The sequence below is a fragment of the Mustela nigripes genome, chromosome 1, assembly GCF_022355385.1.
Source record: "Mustela nigripes isolate SB6536 chromosome 1, MUSNIG.SB6536, whole genome shotgun sequence".
Classification (NCBI taxonomy): domain Eukaryota; kingdom Metazoa; phylum Chordata; class Mammalia; order Carnivora; family Mustelidae; genus Mustela; species Mustela nigripes.
The window spans coordinates 31697350-31716600 of NC_081557.1; the positions used below are offsets into that span (position 1 = coordinate 31697350).

Consider the following 19251-nt stretch of genomic DNA (forward strand, 5'->3'; position numbering starts at 1 on the left):
CCCCCCCCCCCCCCCCCCCCCGCCCCGGCACCCCCTGGAACGTGGCTCACCTGTCTGGAGCCATCCCAGCCGGCTCAGGTCACAGCTGCACTTAACCTGTTCCTCTTGGTTCACAAAATAGCTCATACATTATTAGAAAATGATAACCATAATCATAATGGCAGCTACCGTTTATCGAGTACCTACTAGGTGGGAAATACGGCTGTGCTAACTTTGCATACATCAGCTCTCCCCTCTCCACGAGATACTACCCTCTGCATTTTACAGACGAGAGGAAAGAGGCTCTGAGAAGGGCAGCATCTTGCCCTCGTCTCAAGTTTTAGTAAATGGTGAAGTTATAACCCAAATCCAAGTCCGTCTGATTCCGGGCACTCCTTCTCCCTTCATTTTACCCTCACTCCCTCCCTTTCTCTATTTCTTTCTTTCCCTTCCTTCTTCTCTCCCTCCCTTCCTTCCTTCCTATTTTAAATCAGCTCTCCAGGAGAACGGACCTTATATTCTATCGCTTGCTGGATGCATTTAACTTCCAGGTGTCACCTCCTCCAGGAGCTGTCCAGGCTCTCCCAGGTGGAGGTCTTTGGGGTTGCAGAGCCCCTGGTCTAATATCACACCATCCAAAGGTTCTCACTCTCGGCACGTCTCAGGATCTCCCGAGGATCCCGTCCGCCTGTGTAGACCCCTGGACCCACCCCACCTCCAGATACTCTCATTAACAGATCTGGATGGGGACCCAGGTCCCGCGTTGTTTCTTCAGCTTTACTGAAGTAGGACAATGGATACAAACGGTAATATAGTTCAAGCGTACAGCCTGATGATTTGATGCACACATACATCGTGTAAGGGACCCCGCCACACCTGCTGACGTTTCCATTACTTAACACGTGCATCAGCAGAGTTTTCTTTCACTGTACCTTGCTGCCTTCCTTATAGGGGCCTCTGGAAAAACATATGTCAAGTGACAGTGACCACACTCCATCCAGGACTACCACCTGATCATCTCTGTAGCTCACAAACGACCATCCTAGGACAGAGCAGGCAGCAGGGCAACCTCTGGAGAGCCTCAGCTCCATCCCATAAATAGCCCCGGAGCCAGGGGTCGGACACAGCCCTGCAGGTTGGGGTCCAGGCCACCGGAAGCCAACAGAGAGGCCTTTGCGGGTGGTTTCCGCTCTGGCAGAGGCAGCCCTCTGGCTCTGCTTCAGGCTAAGTGTGAGGATGTGGCTTTAGGAGTCTGCGACTCAGTCCCTGGTCTGTCCCTGCTCTCATCCCACTCACCAGCTGCTCAGCCCTCCAGCAGCCCCACATACCTGTAGCAGTTGTTGTGGAATTTGCTGTAGGAAGAGAGAGTGATCAGGCCTCCCCACGCGGCAGACAAAGAGAAGAAGATCTGAGTGGCAGCATCCTTCCAGACCTGGGAGGCCAAAGGGGAGAAGATCCAAGGTCAGGAGGAGGCTGGCCCAGGGGAGGGGAGTCTCTCCTGCCCAGTGCCACGTCCCCTCCCTGGCGGAGAGGTAGTCAGGAGAGAGAGGACATTGGCACCAACATGCATCGTTTGTGCTGGAAGCCAAAAAGGCAGGAAATTACCTGGAAGACTGTAAGCAAAGGAGAGGAACTCAAATTACACACACATTTCATGCTTCTATGTCCTGCCACGGATAAAGCTGAGCAGAAGGGGAGAGCCCTTTCTTCTGCTGCATACACTCTCCAAAGACAGCTGCAACAGCCGAATGCAGTCATGGATACAAGATAAAGATCTGTTTAAGCGGACATTCTCACAGACGTCCCCCGCTATTAGAAAGGTGAGGTCCTACAGCTCCTCCCCTTAGCAAAACCACCTGTGCCGAAGCCCAGTGGATCTTACAGCCACATCCTCCTTGAACTTGGCCGACAATGCTTTCTGGTTCTCTCGGTGATTTCTCAGCACTGTCCTCATAAAACTCCAGAAGGCCACTCAGGAGTTAGCGCTGGAGACTTACGTGATTTGCAGAATAGACTTCCCACCATTTTTATAAATTAAATCTAGTTTTAAAATTGCGCTTTTAATACGCAAAGAGAAAGTTCAAGTGAGTGCTGTGTGCTAGTGAGTCTGTGCCTACCCCAACATCCATTCTCCCATACTCCTTAGTAACAAAGCCATGGTTTTCCTTAGAGGCAGCCAACCATCCGGCCCAAGGACTGCCTCCCAGAATCAAGGGCAAGTGTAGCTGGGAGGGGATAATCCCATGATTTTGTTTCTGACCAATGATGTGAAAATTAAGTGTAATGAGGGACTTCTAGGGTTCTCCTTCTTTAGAGAGAGGGAGGGCACCTATTTCCATTCCTTTCCTCAACCCCTTTGTGCTACCTGGAATGCTGCTATGATGGCAGGAGTTCAGCAGCCATTAGAGAAGTGAGTGATTGAGAATGGGAAGACGGGAGCCTGGGACACTGCAGAGCCTTCACTATGTGGAGTACCTCACTATGTGCCCTGGGGCCACTTCAGCACTTCAGCACGTAGGAGGGAAGTCAACTCTCATTCGCAGTCATCATCTGGGGGTTTTCTGCGAGGTGGAGTCAAACCCATCTGAGCTATGGCTATGTGTTCTCAAAGTACTCTATAAAAGTGAGTCTCTCTTTAAGGTGAGAAAATTCACTTATTAAAGAAGCCCCTCCTTGGGAGGTTTGGGGGCTGGGGATTTTTGCCCACACAGATAGGCAAAGAGGAAGGACAAGCGTGCGCCCGCCCGGTGTCTGTGTGTCACAAGTCTGCAAACGTGTCCGCGCCCTTTCGGGGATAATTGTCATGGTTCGTGCTGCCATTGTCCACCCCGCAGAAGTCCATTCCCAACACACGGTAATGAGTACCAGAGGAGTGGTGTGAGGGGCCCGATGCTATGAATAAGGGGAGGACATTCTTCATTCCAGACTGCACGGCAGCCCCGGAGAGAGGACCATGACGGAGGCCGATCGCTCCAGGGGTCAGAACACCCCCTGCTGCCCACTTCTCATGAAAGGGCTCCCGAGCACACCACAGCCCGAGGCTATCAGGACCTTGGAAAAGCCAGCAGCGAGCTACGCTGCAGGAGAAAGTCTGTCCCCCCTCGTCCAGCGGTCCCAGAGCGGGGTTTGTAAATGAAAGCATAAGCCCACCGTGGCGTCCGTGAGTTTCTCCCACTTCGGCGTGATGAAGTACCAGATCCCAGCGCCAGCTCCGGGCAGGGTGACCCCGCGGATGAGGAGGATCACCAGCACGACATATGGGAACGTGGCCGTGAAGTACACCACCTGAAAGAACCATCCGAAAGGGAGGCTGGGAGGAGCCGAGCCGCGAGCTGGGGCCACGCTGCAGGGGCCTCGACAGAGGCCAACTGGACCCACAAGCCTGGCGGGGAGGCTGCCAGCGTGGCTCCCCCAGACTCTGCCAAGGCTGAGGCCCCAAGAGCAAGGAGAACCAGAAACAAAGTCTGTGTGGCAACACCCAGGACTGTGGGCGTGTGGGGTGCAGTGCGGAAGGCTGGGGCTGCCTCACACCCCACAACCCAGCTGCCGAGGAGCTCCCTGAGGAACTACCCAGGGAGGAAAGCAACGTGCCTCCTTCCTCCCCAACTCCGACCCCACCCTCCACTTGAGGCCCCCAAATCCACCATGAGAGACAGATCTTCTAGCTCTAGCTTTCCATCCCTGTGTATACAGACACCTTAAGGGAGGCAGCCTGGCCAGAAGCAAAGAGCACGATCTAGGAAACATTTAAGTTTAGGGCCACCTGGGTGGCTCAGGTGGTTAAGAGTCCAAATCTTGATTTTGGCTCAGATCATGGTTTCAGGGCTGTGGGATCGAGCTCTGTGTTGGGCTCCATGTTCTGCCGGGAGCCTGCTTGAGATTCTCTCTTCCTCTCCCTCTTATTATTATCTTTAATAATAATAATGATGATGATGATGATAACAATAATAAAAGGAAGATTTAAGTTCAAATGAAACCACACATCTAGCCCTGAGTAGCTGTGAGACCTTTGACAAGCTAATAAGTTCTCTGAATCTGCGTCTGCCTCTGTAAACTGGGCACAAGGACACTGTTCTTAAAAAAAGAATTGTGTGGATTAATAAGCCACTGGCATAGCCTGATTTGTAACAGATGGTCATTCAGTGCGGTTAAGTTCCACAAGCCTGCTAAGAGCTGGATGCTGTACCAGGTGTCAGGTGTATTCAGAAGGAGCGATTCAGGAACTAGAGAACCCAGAGATGTCTGCTTAATGGACCATGCCATTGCACCCAGGACATTATGAAGTCCAGGGGGGCACTGCACAATCCAACCTGGGAGTTTGCTAAAAGATTCACGGAGATGACACCTGAGCCAGATCTAGAGGCCAAGGACAACTTAAGGGAGGCAAGGGGAGGGGGCAGGGGGAGGAGGAAAGTGGGCAAGGCAGACATGTGAGGGCAAAGGTCTGATGACCCATAGGAGGGCATGGCGTGGAGGCGAAGAGTGATGGGGGTCCCCGGGGACATGGGCATTTTCAGTGGGAAATAGGGAGCTACTGCAACAATTTGGGCACATCGTGAGAGGCCCTGAATGCCAGTCAAAGGATGCTCCTGGATTCTGGATTCTGGATGCTCCTGGATTCCCTCCTGGGAGGTACCAGAGTCAAGAAACATTTGGGAAGTAACATCAGTAACACTGGGAACTATGGCTGGATGAGACTTACCTGTCTACCAAACATCTGGGTAAAAGCAAGAGCTTGGGATCAGGATCCCATCCCACTAGTCTGAGTTCAAATCCTAGCCCCATCCCTTACGAACTGGGCCACCTGGGAAAAGACTTGACTTCTCTGAGACTCAGTGTCCATACCTGCAAAGTGGCGGTAGTGACAGCGTATTCCTCGTGGGACTCTTGGAGGAGTTCCCTGGGACAGGTCACACAAAATGGGACAGGTCTGGGGGCGCTGGCACCAGAGGCGCCATGTTAGTCTTGCCCTGGATTCCCCAGCCCTGAATTTGGTAACAATGGCAACCCTCTGCTCACAAGCCATTTGAGTCCCAAAGGTCCAACCAAAGACCTTGTAGGGACGAGACTGAGCTCCCCCCAAACCCTCCCTGATCCTTGAGGTGGGCAAGCACTGCGGGCTCAGGGCCACCCATTCCCACATCCCCAGCTTCAGTCTCCCCTCCTGGGACACCTGGAACACCTGTCCCCTGGGAGGGAGACACAGATGCCATCACACACTGGATCTACAGACCCCAGGGCCTGGCAGGGGGCTCCAGAATGGCCAGGACTGGCAGGCACTGGGTTTTCAGGGGACGGGGACAGAGTCAGGGACTTGCGAAGGTGGGCTAAGGGAAGGTTAGGATCGAGACTCAGGTAGAACTGTTGGGGTCATTTCATTAAGCATTTGGGTATATTGTAAACTTCATGAAGACACTTGCCCTTGAATAGCTGACATTCCAACTAGGGAGACAGACAGCCAGGAGTGGTCCTAACCATATTATCTGGCATGTTGGAGGGTAATGAGTGCACTAGGAAACAGAGAAAGCAGAGCGGGGTAAAGGGGGGTGGGAAGCTGGGGTGGGCGGTTGGGAAGATGGCCATGTTGAAATGGGCAGGTGGGGAAGGCCTCATTGAGAAATCGGCCAAGACTTGAAGGAAGTAAGAGGAACCCAACTGGGTGTGAGAGATAGTCTAGCAGAGGGAGCTGCTGGAGTAAAAGGCCCTAAGGAGGGAGTGTTCCTGACCCGTAGTAACAGCAAGAAGGAGTCCAGGTTGGCTGGCGGGAGCACAGGAAGGAGAGGAACTCAGAGACGTGGGGGTGTGGAGTGGGGACTGATCGTGTCCAAACGTGGGAGCCTTTCCTGTGGGATACAGGGAGCTGCTGCAGCCATTGGGTGGCGGGGTCACAGGATCTGACATTTCAGCCCGTTGGGCTCCTCCAGGGCCAGGGTGGCACGGGGCGGGGGGTGGGGGGAGATGGTGGGTAACGCTGCAGGGTGCAAAGGAGGCACAGGGACAGAAGTGAGGAGGCCAGGCTGTACTCCTGGCCAGGGCCAGTGACACCTCCAACAGGAATATGCTTTTGCTGAGAGAGCTACAGGATTTCCTGATGATTCAATGTGGAATGAGAGAGAGAAAGATGGGGGGGGGGGGGGGGGGGTCAGCCTCAGCAGCTGAAAGGGCAGACTCCCCACTGTGCCAGGCTGCCAGTTCAGGAAATAGGAGGGGCTATTTTCTTCCTCTAAACCCCACCTACCATCAGGGTCAAGACTTTGCTTTTGGCTACATTGCAGGGACCGGCGGGTCTCCCTTCTCTGCACTGCTACCACCACCGATAAGGGGGTCTCTGCGGCTTCCTGCCTCCCTTCCCAGAGAATGTGATTACTAGGGGCTGTGGGGGAAGGCAGCCCCCATCCTCCCCACCCCACCAACCCTGCCTCTCCCCTGAAGTGAAGCCCTTCTGCACACAGACACTGTGAAACCCAAAGGCATTTGACATCTTGGAAGAAAATCACTGCCCCAGAACAGCCCCGGGCTGCCCTCCCTACTGTGGGATGGAACTGGGAGGAGGAGATCCTGGCCAGTCTGACCTCCCCACCCCACCAAGACAGTAGGGCAGGTGACCACAGAGGAATATCCTCTTCACCTCCTGACCCTGGGGGCTTGCAGGAAGTAAGGATGGGGAGAGGCAAGGAAGAAAAGGTGACCCGGGCAGCAGGAGCCGGCAGAAGAAAACCACCAGAATGGCACCAGTCTACCGAGCTGAGACACCTGTTATCTGCCTACCTGGGCGCCTGCGTGCGCACAACCATTTCTGGAGCCCCCTCTATGGGTCAGCTGTGAGTAGTCCCATTTTGCAGAAGAAGAAAATGAGACTCCAATGACGCATGTCACAAGAGGTTAAACATCTCACTCAGGGTCTCCCAGTTGAAGCCAAGATCCAAACCTTAAGCTTTCCGATTCCAAAGCCTCTGTTCTTCTCAGCAGGTCCGCCCTGCTGGCCACATGATCAGAAATGGGTGGGCAGAGCTGGGACTGGGGGGGCGGCCAGTACAGCACTAAGGGTACAACACTGGAGGAGGCACTCACTCTCAGAGCTGACCACACGCGTGCAGGAGCCTGAGAAAGTGTGTCTCCTGAAATCTTGCCATCCCAGGCACCGTTGGTGTGCCATAGTACTCAGGCAGTGTGGGCCCTGAGCTCAAAGAGGCCGCAAGCTGACCTTCAGGCGGTCTGCTGGTCACCCCTGCCCCTGGAATTCTAGCTGCTCGAAGCGAGCTGGAGGTCTAACAGGAAGCAACAAGCCATTCTTGTCTCTGAGGGTCCCCCATAAGAGGAACTGAGCTCATCTTGCTGCAGGAAAAGGTGGACATCTCGTCTGCTTAGCAATGGCAGTCTGGGGCACCTGGGCAGCTACCTTTGGCTTGGGTGGTGATCCCGGGATCCCGGACCAAGTAGGACGTTGGACTTTCTGCTCAGCAGGGAGTCTGCTTCCCCTCTCCCTCTGCCTGCCACTCCCTGTTCTTGTGCTTTCTCTGTCACTATCTCTCTAAATAAATAAATAAAATCTTAAAGAGAGAGAGAGAGGGGGAAAGAGAGAGAAATGGCAGTCTGGCCATCTTTGTGGAATTTCAATTACAAAGGAGCCGTCAGAAACCAGGAGCTTCAGCCAAGCATTCACCTTGGCTTCCAAACAATGCACTGTGCGTGATCAATGTGTGCACACCCCAGGTCCAGATAACAAATTGGGATTCATTATTTCTGGTGGCATTCCTCATTTAAAAAAAAAAAAAAAAAAAAAAAAAAAAAAAAGCCCCAAATATTTTTTGGTAACCCTCCCAAAAAAAAAAAAAAAAAAAAAAAAAAAAAAAAAAAGGTCCTCGATCCTTAGTTGGCAACCGTTCTCAAAAAAGCAGAATGAGAAGTTAGCAGATCTAAAAGAAAAGCTTACCAGCCCAGGGCTCCTGAAAATTTCCCAGACCAGAAAGCCTGTAAAATCTAGCACCAGGGATTAACTCCCAAACCAACAGAAAGAACGAGCTTTAACATTGTCCTAAAAAATCATGGGTTAGGGGCGCCTGGGTGGCTCAGTGGATTAAAGCCTTTGCTTTTCAGCTCAGGTCATGGTCTCAGGGTCCTGAGATCGAGCCCCACAACAGGCTCTCTGCTCAGCAGGGAGCCTGCTTCTCTTCCCCTCTCTCTGCCTGCCTCTCTGCCTACTTGTGCTCTCTGTCTGTCAAATAAATAAGTCTTCAAAAAAATATATCATGGGCTAATAAAGCTCAGAGGGTCTTAGAGAACATTCATTCTAAGCCTTGAGTTTGCAGATGTGGAAAGTAAGGCCCCAGTGCTTCCTGGGACTTGCCCCCCTGCCAACGACAGCTGGTGGTGGCGGAGATGGGGTGGAGAGGCCAGGGTGCTGGCTCCCAGTGGGGGGACTTTCCTCCCCGCTGTGCAAACGACGACTCCACAGTTCTGCAAGCCCATGTCTTCCCAACAGCCCCTCCTGGGGAAAGGATGTCATGGCCTGGGAAGGGTCCAGGCTTTAAAGGGAAATACCTTAGGTTCAGATTCCACCACGGCCACTTAAAAGCTGTGTGGCCTCAGGCAATTTACTTGGCCTTGAAGCACCTCACCTTCTCTATCTATAAAATGGGAGCAAATGTCCTTCCTCAGCAAATGTCCTTCCTCATTGTGCAGATGACTGAACTGATGCACGCGCCGCAGTTAGCACAGGGCCAGGCACGTGGTGCTCAACAAAGCTCCCCACCTCTCCCCGTCTCCCCACCAGAGCCGCGGCTTCCAGGATATCAGAGTGGTGCGGTGCCCACCCACTACATCAGTCGTTCATCGTCACAACAATGAGAAAAGCCAATGCTAGTGAAAAACCGACCGTATGCGGGGGATTATATGTGGCCGATCTCATTAATCCCTATAACGATCCTATGTGATACATACTGTTACCCCCAATTACACATGCAGAAACTGAGGCTCTGTGGATCAAATGATTCATCCAAAGTTACACAGTGAGAAGTGATAAAGGCAGGATTTGAACGCAGGTGGCTCTAACTCTAGAGCCAGCAAGCCATCCTTCCCCAGGTCACCAACAGGACCACTGCTCTCCCTCCTTAACTACCACCCCCTCTCTGGCAGTCCCCACCTAACCTATCCTGCTAGAGACCTGTCCGCTAGAGACCTCTCTGGTCATGTCAATCACGGTCAAGGTTGTCCTGTCTCTATCTCGAGTTGTAAGGGACAGTCCTAACAGTGAGATTTTCTTTGTGCAAATACTTGGCCTCTCTTGCTAAGCAAGCACTTGGCTGGGATCCAAGCCACAGAAGGCAAGGAGTTCAGGAACCTCAGGACACATGAGCCATTGATGTAAGGGTCATCTCAACACTTCCCCGATTTTCCTGCTGCCTTAGAAAAACAATCTAGTCTTAACCACTTATTCAGAGCCAGCAGGCTCCTCGGGGGTCATGTGATCCCAGCTCTCATTTTACAGAAGGGGAAACTGAAGCCAGAGAGGAAAACTAAGATCAGCTCCCCCAGCAAGTGTTCAGACAGAATGACGTTAGAGCTCCAGCATCTCAGACACTCCCAGCCTGACTGCCTTTACTTTAGAAATGGGGAAGCCGAAGACTTCCGCAAGAGATAAAGGAAAATTTGGTTTTCGTTGTAGCAGAAAAACAAATAGAAGCTAAGAGCAAACCAGAAGCTAAGCCAGGCTTCACGGCCCAGGTAGAGATGTCCCCACATAGCAAAGCCCATGGGAAGCCCTGGACTAGAACCCAGCTGCTCACCCCCAGTCTGCTTCTCCTCCAACCTTATGTGATTTGAGATGCAGCCTCTGCCTCTTGCAATCCCGACCACACTGCTGGAGCCCACAGCTCAAGTCCCTGTGGCTGCAGATTACAGGGCGAGCAGCAGAAAGAGCTGTTATCCAAAGGCACCTATGGGCATGGCCATGGGCCCAGGGAAAGGACAGACTCAGCTCTGCGGCTGATGGGTGCCAGGTTTGGGCCCCTGGCGGGAGATTATGAAGCCCACCTGGGAGGTGGAAGAACTTGAGACCCTGACACCTAGACCAAGTCAACCCCACAACCTCTGGTCTGAGCCCACCACTGCCACACTCATTCCTTGGGCCTGAAAGACATCTTGAGTTTCATCCTGAGCCACCCTTAGGATGATCACCCTTAGGATGATTAAATAACATTGATTATCATCAAGTGACCGGTTAACTGTTTAACAGGTTTTTGTATTCTTTTTCTAAAGCATCAAGAAGATGAGGGGAAATAGTGTGACCCTTGTAAGAATGTCCAGTGTATCTTGGGGTTTCCCAGACTCCTTGCTTTCTGTGCCTTGGAACTGAGCCTGGGGTGGGAATTCCAACCTCTCCAAAGGGACGACCAAAGGACTGCTCAGACAGAGTGGCCCAGTCTTTACTCAACAAAAATCCCACTGGCAGAGTTGTCACCATGTCGTGCTTTGGGCATGTGAAGTGGAAAAGTGTTTGGCTGTGGGGGGTTGCAAAAGGGCATGGGACGTACAGAACATAGTGGTGGCAGTGATGAGAAGGAATCCACTTGACAATTTTGGTCTTTTTCCAGCTTCTCAGCAGAAGCACTAACTGACTAGGCAGCCAAGAAGCAAAAAGCCAGTAGCACTAATTCTAGAGTTAGGGAGAGAGACCGAATCATGGGACACGGGTCCCATCTGCTGAACGAAGTGGCAGCCCCTGACAGGAGAGGAAGGAAATGAATCAGGACCCACACCATCCCTCTGGAGCTCTGTGTGTATTTGTCTCATTTGGTCCTCAAAACAGCCCTGAAAGAAAGGTGTTATTATCCCATTTTCCAGATGGGAATGAAGTCACTTGCCCAAGGTCCTAGAGCTACTTAGGGTCAGAGTCAGAATTACACCCATGTATCCTGACTCTCTTGCCAGGGCTCTTTTGTGGCTTCATGATACAACCATGCCTGGGAGTCCCAGAGATTTATTTTTTATTTTTTTAAGATAAATACAAATTCTTACTTTTCCTGAAGTCTTGATTCCTTTAGCCAGGGACGCATACACAATCACCCAAGCCAGGAAGAGGCAGAAGGCTAGTGGCCACCTGATCTCGCCAGGATATTCAATCCCTGCAGAAATCTTCAGCACAAAGTACCTAAAAACAGCAAAGAGAGAGCAAGGAGGGGAATGAGGAGGGCGGGAGGTGACAGTCTGCAAAGCCAGGAGCCTTGGATAAACCCCCGCCCTCCTCACCCTGCCAGTTAGGGACCTAACGGGATCAGGGTAAGGAATGCTCTGATCTGGGTTCAAGCCCACAGCTGTCTGCAAAAAGGCCAGCTGGAGCACTGGGTGTGGTGCAAAAACAATGAATACTGTTACGCTGAAAAAAAAATTTAAAAAAAAAATTAAAAAAAAAACAAAACAAACGTCCAGCTGGATTTCCCCGGTTCCCAGTTACAGGCTGGAAAGCCTCTCATGGCCCTGGGCAGCCTCTGAACAAGGCTAGGTCAGCTCCATTGGCATCCAGAGCTGCCCCAGAACAGGTGTGACAAGTCCAACGGCATTGGGGGTCCTGGCCCAGCCTGCCCACAGGCACTCTCGAGGCTGAGGTCTTTCTGTAAGGACACACCACTAACAGGCACTCTGAACCATCAAGGAAGATTTTTGTGTATTTTCTGTAGTGTTCTACTCTTTTAAGAGGCTGCATTCCAATTGCATTTGTATAATTTTAAATGTAAAAGAGTCACGAGGCTCAATGACCAAAACTGCTGCTCTGTAGGTTAGTTCAGTTGCGTTGGTCACTGGCCGAGCCTGGCTGAAATGGAAAAGCAGCGCCGGCTGGCCCTTATCCAAGGAATGCAAAGACTGAGAACATGTGAACAGAAGGGGGCTGCTGGTCATCTGTGTATCTGCTTGAGAAGCCGTGGCCCGCCTGGCAGCCCCCACATCCCTGGCAGTGGCTTGTAGCCCGGCCGCCCTCCTGGGGACAGGAGGTAGTCATGGGGACAGGAGGTAGTCATGGGGACAGAGTGGTGACTCAGATAATCCTTGCAACTCTGCAACAACCAGCGCCGGGATTCTGGATGCAAGCACCGTGCTGTAGCCTAGCATTTCTCTGTGACCTGAACGAAGGGCCAGCTAGAATCCAGACTCCACGGGACTGCAGAAACGTCAGCCCAGAATGTTCTGACCTGCAGAGGGACGCGAAGGTGGCACCACTCCTGGCCTGGCTGGCCACGGTGCCCTCCAGCCCGCCAGTGAGTGTGGACTCCGGAGGCCGTTAATCAGCGCACAGCCTTGCGTTCTAGAACAACCACGCTCCTTTCTGTCTCAGCCCCTGCGGCAATCAGGGCTCAAGAGTGGAGTCAAAGTAGGCCGCCTGGGTTAAGTCAGTTAAACGTCTGTTGTTGACTCAAGTCATGAGCCCCAGGTTGGGCTCCCTGTTCCGTGGGGAGTCTGCCTCTCCCTCTCCCCCTGCTCATGCTCTATCTTTCATTCTCTCAAATACATAAATAAATAAAATCTTAAAAAAAAAAATTGAGTAAAAGTGACCAGGGGTGGAAGTGACCTGGGCCCCCAAACCTTAGGAACATTTCCCAAGCAGTGCCAAGGCTCCCCCCAACATCCCCACTCCCCTCATGGGCAAACCATTTAGGCAACAATTAATTCCACAGCATCTCGGCCATGCCAAGTACGCCATGCTTTAATAAGGGACTTCTCCAAAGGCTAGTAACATTTCTTCTTGGAAATGAAAACTGGTCCCAGAGGATTAGTGAAGATCACCAAAAGCAGACCTAGAATCATTCGAACCACATGGATTATGGGATCAGATTTTGTCTAACCACCAGGTCAAACTCAGCTTCCCAGTACTAAGGGTGAATCAAGACCCACTACATTATCTTCACAAAGAATTATGTCATCATTCAGCCTAACTCCCCCTTTTGTCCTGTTCCCTGTATCCTCTGCGTGCATACAGGAGAGAAAACCTGGAAAAGGAATTACTCGTAATTGGGAGAAGTGAGGATAGGAATGACCACTTCTCACTATCTAAGTGAAGGCCACAAACCAGGGGTCCACTGACATGTGAGTTTTATTTGGCCCCAGTGTTTTATTTGAATTAGTTTGCTAACATTTAAAATTGGAGAGACACATAAAAATTTGGATTTTATTTCCAACCTCTCATAAAACAGAAGCTCTAGAGGCACCTGGGTGACTTAGTCAATTAAGTCATGGTCCCTAGGCCAGGGGTAGGTCTTGATCCCAGGGTCCTGGGATTGAGCCCCACATCAGGATCCTTGCTCAGCAGGAAGTCTGCTTCTCCCTCTCCCTCTGCTGTTCCCCTGCTTGTTCTCTGTCTCTCAAATAAATAAATAAAATCTTTAAAAAATAAAATTAATACAAAATAAAATGGAAGTTCTAGCAGCAGTGGCCCAACTTCCCACAAGACAGTGACCATTGGGAGCTCAGCAGGAACAGCCTCCCTCCCCCGTGGCAGACAAGGCTCTCTGGTTTGCCACAGTCCCCACCATTCTCTATCAACTTGTTCATACTTCAAAACCTCCCTGCCAAGCCCTTGGCATGTCTGAGTTTATAACCCTGACATAAAGCGTAACAGGAGAACACTCCTTACTTACACTTCATTGAACTCTTTCCACATTTATCTACCTTAAAAAATCATTCCATAAACTTTATGAAATCTTCCTAGAATGGCTGAGGATTTCCTCATATCCCTGAACCTCAATCCTCAAAGACCAGACAAAAATGGATGTAGAAAGTACAAAAGTAAGGCAAAACTGTTTAAAAAAAAAAAATTAGTTCTTCTTGAAACTAAGTCATTGACGATGCCTGGTTTTCTTACTTTTTGCCTCTCTTCCCTTCTGAAGTTCAGAGGAACTAAAAATAAAAACCCAACACCTAGTTTACTGAAGGTCTGCTTTGACCCCATTGGCTGAAGGTTTTGCAGAGTTCTGTCACCAACATCGGGAGTGACAGCACCGCCAGTTCTATTCCCAGAAGCACGCAGTCACCTCCGCTCTCCTGAACCACGACGATCAACAATCTGCTCTCAGAAGCCCAATCAGGGAAGAAACCTTCCTTCTGGGTCACTCAAGTAGTGGGGAGGGTGCAGAGGGAGGCAACCCATCCCTTGGGCCACCCACACCTCTAGATGACAACTTGAAAATCCATTCATTCACTGGGTTTCCCTTAGAAAGTTAAGGAAAAAAAAATGTCTTACTTGAAATACTCTTCACTCCCACTGACAAACGTCTTATTGGCCTGGCTGGTGAAGTTAACCATCGTCAAGTTGGGATAGGCAGTCATGCAGAAAGTTGAGTTCTTGATCTGTATTTTGGGATGGTCGCTGATGACACAGGAATCTGTGTAAGAGAGCATGGAGCAGAAACACGGTGAGATCTGTACAGAAAATACACGCACGTCTCTCTCCAGCAACTGGGAAACAAGAGCTGAAAATACTTGCCAAATATTGGAGAGTAACTTTGAGGAAGTGTTAACTGAGCACAGCCAGGTGCAGACGAACCCAAGGGTTATGTGTTATTCACGCTGGAGCCCCCGGGACCCACAGCAGTGCCTTGTGCTGATGCCAAAGGCTGTTGTTTTCAGAACACTCCCTGGATGGCCAGAACCGTGCCAAGCATTCTGCATGTGTTACCTCATTAATGTTCACAACAGCCTAGAGGTAGGTGCTATTGCTGCCTTTTTTTAAAATGCGGGGGGGAGGGGGTACACCTTGGTGGCTCAGTGAGTTAAGTGTCTGACTCTTGATTTCAGCTCAGGTCCCCATCTCAGGGTCATGGGACTGAGCCCCATTTAGCGTGGAGTCTGCTTGAGATTCTCTCTCCCTCTTCCTCTCCCCCACTCCAACTCTTTCTCTCAAGTAAAAATAAGTAAATCTTAAAAAAAAAAAAAATTCTTTAAAAAAGTGAGGGAAAAGTTCAAGGAGCCTAAGTAACTCTACTCAAATCACAAGACCAATAAGGAAGAGAATCAGGATTCAAATCCCGATCCTTATGACTCTGACTCCATAGAAAACAAATGGCTTGCAAAAATGAATCCGCAATTGAATTCTGAAAATTGAAATCTGCGATCTGAAATTTCATCAGATGTAAACAAGCCTTCAGAAGGACTACCTCCACAGAAGGCTTCCTAAGGAGGTCACCTTGAAGTCAACATAGAGTAAGTGCTTTAAAACACAGCCTGGGGGCGCCTGAGTTGCTCAGTGGGTTAAAGCCTCCACCTTCGGCTCAGGTCTTGATCCCAGAGTCCTGGGATCGAGCCCCACATCGGGCTCTCTGCTCCCTGGGGAGCTTGCTTCCTCCTCTCTCTCTGCCTGCTGCTCTGCCTGCTTGTGATCTCCGTCTGTCAAATAAACAAATAAATAAAATCTTAAAAAAAAAAAAAACACAAAAACAAAAAGCAGGCTGCATCTGCTTTCCACACACTCACGTGGGGTAGTGGAGGCAGCTGCCATGCCATGTGCTTGTAGGCCTCCAGCAAGACCCCACATGTGCTTCTCAACTGGGGACAAAGCTGTCCCCCAGAGGACACTTGGCAATATCTGGAGACATGTTTATTTGTCATTTCTGGGGAACAGAGAGTTACTGGCATCTAGTGGTTAGAGGCCCCTGACTCCACCAAATATCTTCCAGTGCCCAGGACAGCGCCCCCCCAACCATAGAATTATCTGGTGAAAGTGTACAGAATGTCAAAGTTGAGAAAGGCTGACCAAGGCTGGGGTGGGCAAGGGGACTCACCATGTGGCTTTTAGTGTGTCAGGCACTGTGATGGACACTAACAATGCTTATCCGGAGAGATCCTCATCAGATCTGGCAGGTGTATATTATTATACTTTAATTTTTTTAGAGAAAGAGAGTGGGGGGCAGGGGCAGAGGAGGGAGAGAGGATCTTAAGCAGACTCTACACCCAGTGTGGAGCCCAAGGTGGGGCCCAATCTCACAACCCTAGGATCATGACTTGAGCTGAAATCGAGAGTCAGATGCTCGACCAACTAAGCCACCCAGATGTCCCTATTATGTTCATTTTAAATAGGAACAAGCTGGGGCGCCTGGGTGGCTCAGTGGGTTAAAGCCTCTGCTTTCGGCTCAGGTCATGATCCCAGAGTCCTGGGATGGAGCCCCGCATCGGCTCTCCGCTCAGCAGGGAGCCTGCTTCCTCCTCTCTCTCTGCCTGGTCTCTGCCTACTTGTGATCTCTCTCTCTGTCAAATAAATAAATAAAATCTTTGGGAAAAAAAAAAAAGGAACAAGCTGAAGTTTTTCTGTCCATATTCCAAGCCTCTCTGACAGCTTTATAAAAACTCATCACTTGACAGATAGTTTAAGTAGAGTCCACCAACATACCATTTTATCCTAAAAGATATTATTTTACAAAGGAGTGAAAAGCGACAGTAACAATGGCAAATGCTTACATGAAGCGTACCAGTTACTGTGCTTTATATGTACCAATTAATTTGGGCCTCCCATCACCCCTACGAGGTAGGTATGCCACCTGTCTAGGCTGCAGATAAAGAAACGAAGGCACAGAGAAGAGCATGCTTTAAGATCATGCAGCAAAACCAGGAGGCAAACCAGCATTCTCTCTCTGGGAGCCATGATCTCAGCCACTCTGTGAGGAGGCAGAGAGCAGGGATCATAGACTCGAACAGCGTCAGAAGGCAGGCTGGTGACACAAATGATGAAGGCATAAAAGAGGGTCATAAGGGGAGGTGGGGACTCTGACAAACCAGAGAATGTTCCAGCCGACCCGTGCCATGCTTTTCCAGGTGTTCTGGAAAAAAGACACAGAAGATGTGCATATCTACGTGAACCCTCACCATTTTAAAACGTTGCAAGTAAGATCAAATTACTTTTAAATATCATGGACCGAACTATGACCACAAAAGAGCACATGGGCCCCCAGGTCTGAAACATGAGCTCCCAACGCATGCCCTCCGTGAAACAACAAAGTGGGTAAGATCATAGGTGCTGAGGCTCCTCTGCCCCGAGAGTTTAGATGAGTTCCTTGACCTGTCCAAACCTCTCCTGTTGGATAATAGTTGTGTCTAGGTCACAAAATTGCTGAAAAAGCCAAAGTAAGTGACACAGGATGAAAAAATAATTCTCACCATGCCTAGCGCACACTTGGACTCCACCGGTTTTAGCCATAACTCAGTCATCGTTGTTACATCTTTTCATGGGGTGGGCATCTCTAGTCCTTAGCATCCTCTCCCACAATGCCACTGGCCAGCCACAAGCCACCTATGGCCTCCCACCCATTCCCCCAGAAGATCTCACTATATCGGATAAAATGTTAAAAACCACACTTGTAAGAATCTTTTCCCTCTGATGAGTTCTTCAGACCAGGTTTTCAACGGTGCGACTGACTTCGGGGCCAGAGTTCCCTGCAGGGGGAGCCGTCCCGCGCATCGCAGGACACTGGACAGCACCGCTGCCCTCTGCCCACTAGATGGCAGGAGCATCCACCCGGCACCGCCCGCACCCCACCATCCCTATGCGACAACCCCAAATACGTATAAACATGATCAAATGTTTCCTGAAATATCTCCCCGGGGTGGAGAGCCACTGCTTTGAATGTCCTCAGAATACCTTCTTATTCAACACTCTCTTCTTTTAGTCTAATCAAATGACAGGTTTCCAGAGGGCTTCCGGCCCAATAACTATTAAATATTTCCAGAGGGAGCATTTGCTTCCCCAGCAGCGATCTGAGCGGAGGCCGGAAAGGGCTCTCGCTGTCACTTTTAAGTGTGCACGATAGTGATTTCCTGTCCTCCTGCCAAAAAGTACATCCATCCCCCCGAGACTGAAGACGTCGCTAACGTGCGGGCAAACGCCCCTTCGCTTGCTTCCAGAACTGCCACTGTGAATCACGCGGGGCAGCTTCGCTAGATAAGGGCTCTGGGCTCTGGATGTCTGCGGATCCCTGCTCGCCGCGGCAGCGCAAGGTCACACCATTCCTGCGTCACTGCGGCGAGCTTCCCGCCGCCACAAGCCTCCTGCAGTATCTCTTCTCACCGCTGGGCGGCAGCAGCGTGCTTCCCGGCGCCTCCAGGTGGGCCGGCGGAGGAATGACGGGCTGTGCCCGCCGCACGCGGTGGCCCCGCAAGGCGGAACAAAGGATGTCGCTAAATCGGAAGCTGGTGGAATGGGCCTCTCTTTACTGGGGCAGTTATTGATAAATGAAAGCACACGAAAGACAAGGGAGGAAAAAGGATCACTGAATTAAAGTGCTAATGAAAATGAAGCCTTTCCAGAAACAGAAATGGTATTTATGGTGTCCCCATTTTAAATGACCCCAGCTCCTAAATTTCACAGGACGGTGACTGGTCTCCCTTGTCAGGGCATGGGTTAGCCATTCTCCCTTACAGAGACCTGAAGGGTTGGGCCCTCCTGAGGAAGACGGTCTCTCTTATAACCTGTAACTTACGAAATACACTACAATCCCAGCCTCTGCCCAGGGACAGAGCCCGGGGTTGGGTGGTTTAGAGGGCCCTGGTACCTCGCGGGTGAGGTGGGCCACCAGAGCGACTGGACCCCAGCTCGGCTGAGCCAGCCATGGGATAGACATCTCCCCACTAAGGCTAAAGGTCCTAACTGCGAGCCAATCCCTCCCTCCTGAGACCAGTGGCCCGCTCTCTCCTGGTAAGGCAGAGACAGAGAGAGGCTGAGCCTGGAGTGGAAGAGTGGAACATTGCACCAGGGGAAGGGATTTTTTCCCCCATTTCCTAAACAAGCCTCTCTCAGAATGGCCATTTGGGAAAGAATCTGGAATATCCACTGTCTGAACTCCTGACTTGTCCATCAGAGCAGTGGGGCCAGAAAAGTGCTAGTATCTCTGCAAGTCAGACCATCATCACCTTTCCCAAGTCAGCCCAGGACCCCGAAGGACCAATACATCCACAAGGGCGAGCCTGGCCCAAGGAACAGAGCATAGACATGTGCAGAGAGCACAGAGATGAACAGACCGGGGTAGGGGGTGAGGGTAGCTGCACAAAGATAGTGGGGAATGGGGCGCCTGGGTGGCTCAGTGGGTTAAGCCTCTGCCTTTGGCTCAGGTCATGGTCTCAGGGTCTGGGATCAAGCCCCGAATCGGGGTCTCTGCTCAGCAAAGAGCCTGCTTCCCCCCCCCCCCCCCCCCCCTCCCCTCTCCCCCCTTGTCACCCCTCTCTCCCTCTGACAAAAAAAAAAAAAAATAAAAAAAAAAAAAAAAAAAGATAGTGGGAATTGACATCTTGCTTAAAAAA

At 50.9% G+C, this 19251-nt stretch overlaps 1 protein-coding gene across 2 annotated transcripts in view; it reads right to left on the reverse strand.

The window, feature by feature from the left end:
* SLC6A5 (solute carrier family 6 member 5) overlaps positions 1-19251 on the reverse strand; it is a 57054-nt gene that overhangs the window by 26656 nt on the left and 11147 nt on the right. For both annotated transcript variants that reach the window (XM_059407037.1, XM_059407046.1), the window contains 4 exons: positions 14210-14351; positions 10996-11128; positions 3130-3264; positions 1308-1411 (listed from right to left, as the gene is read on the reverse strand). In XM_059407037.1, the coding sequence (XP_059263020.1) occupies positions 1308-1411; positions 3130-3264; positions 10996-11128; positions 14210-14351 (514 nt within the window). The remainder of the gene's footprint in view (positions 1-1307; positions 1412-3129; positions 3265-10995; positions 11129-14209; positions 14352-19251) is intronic.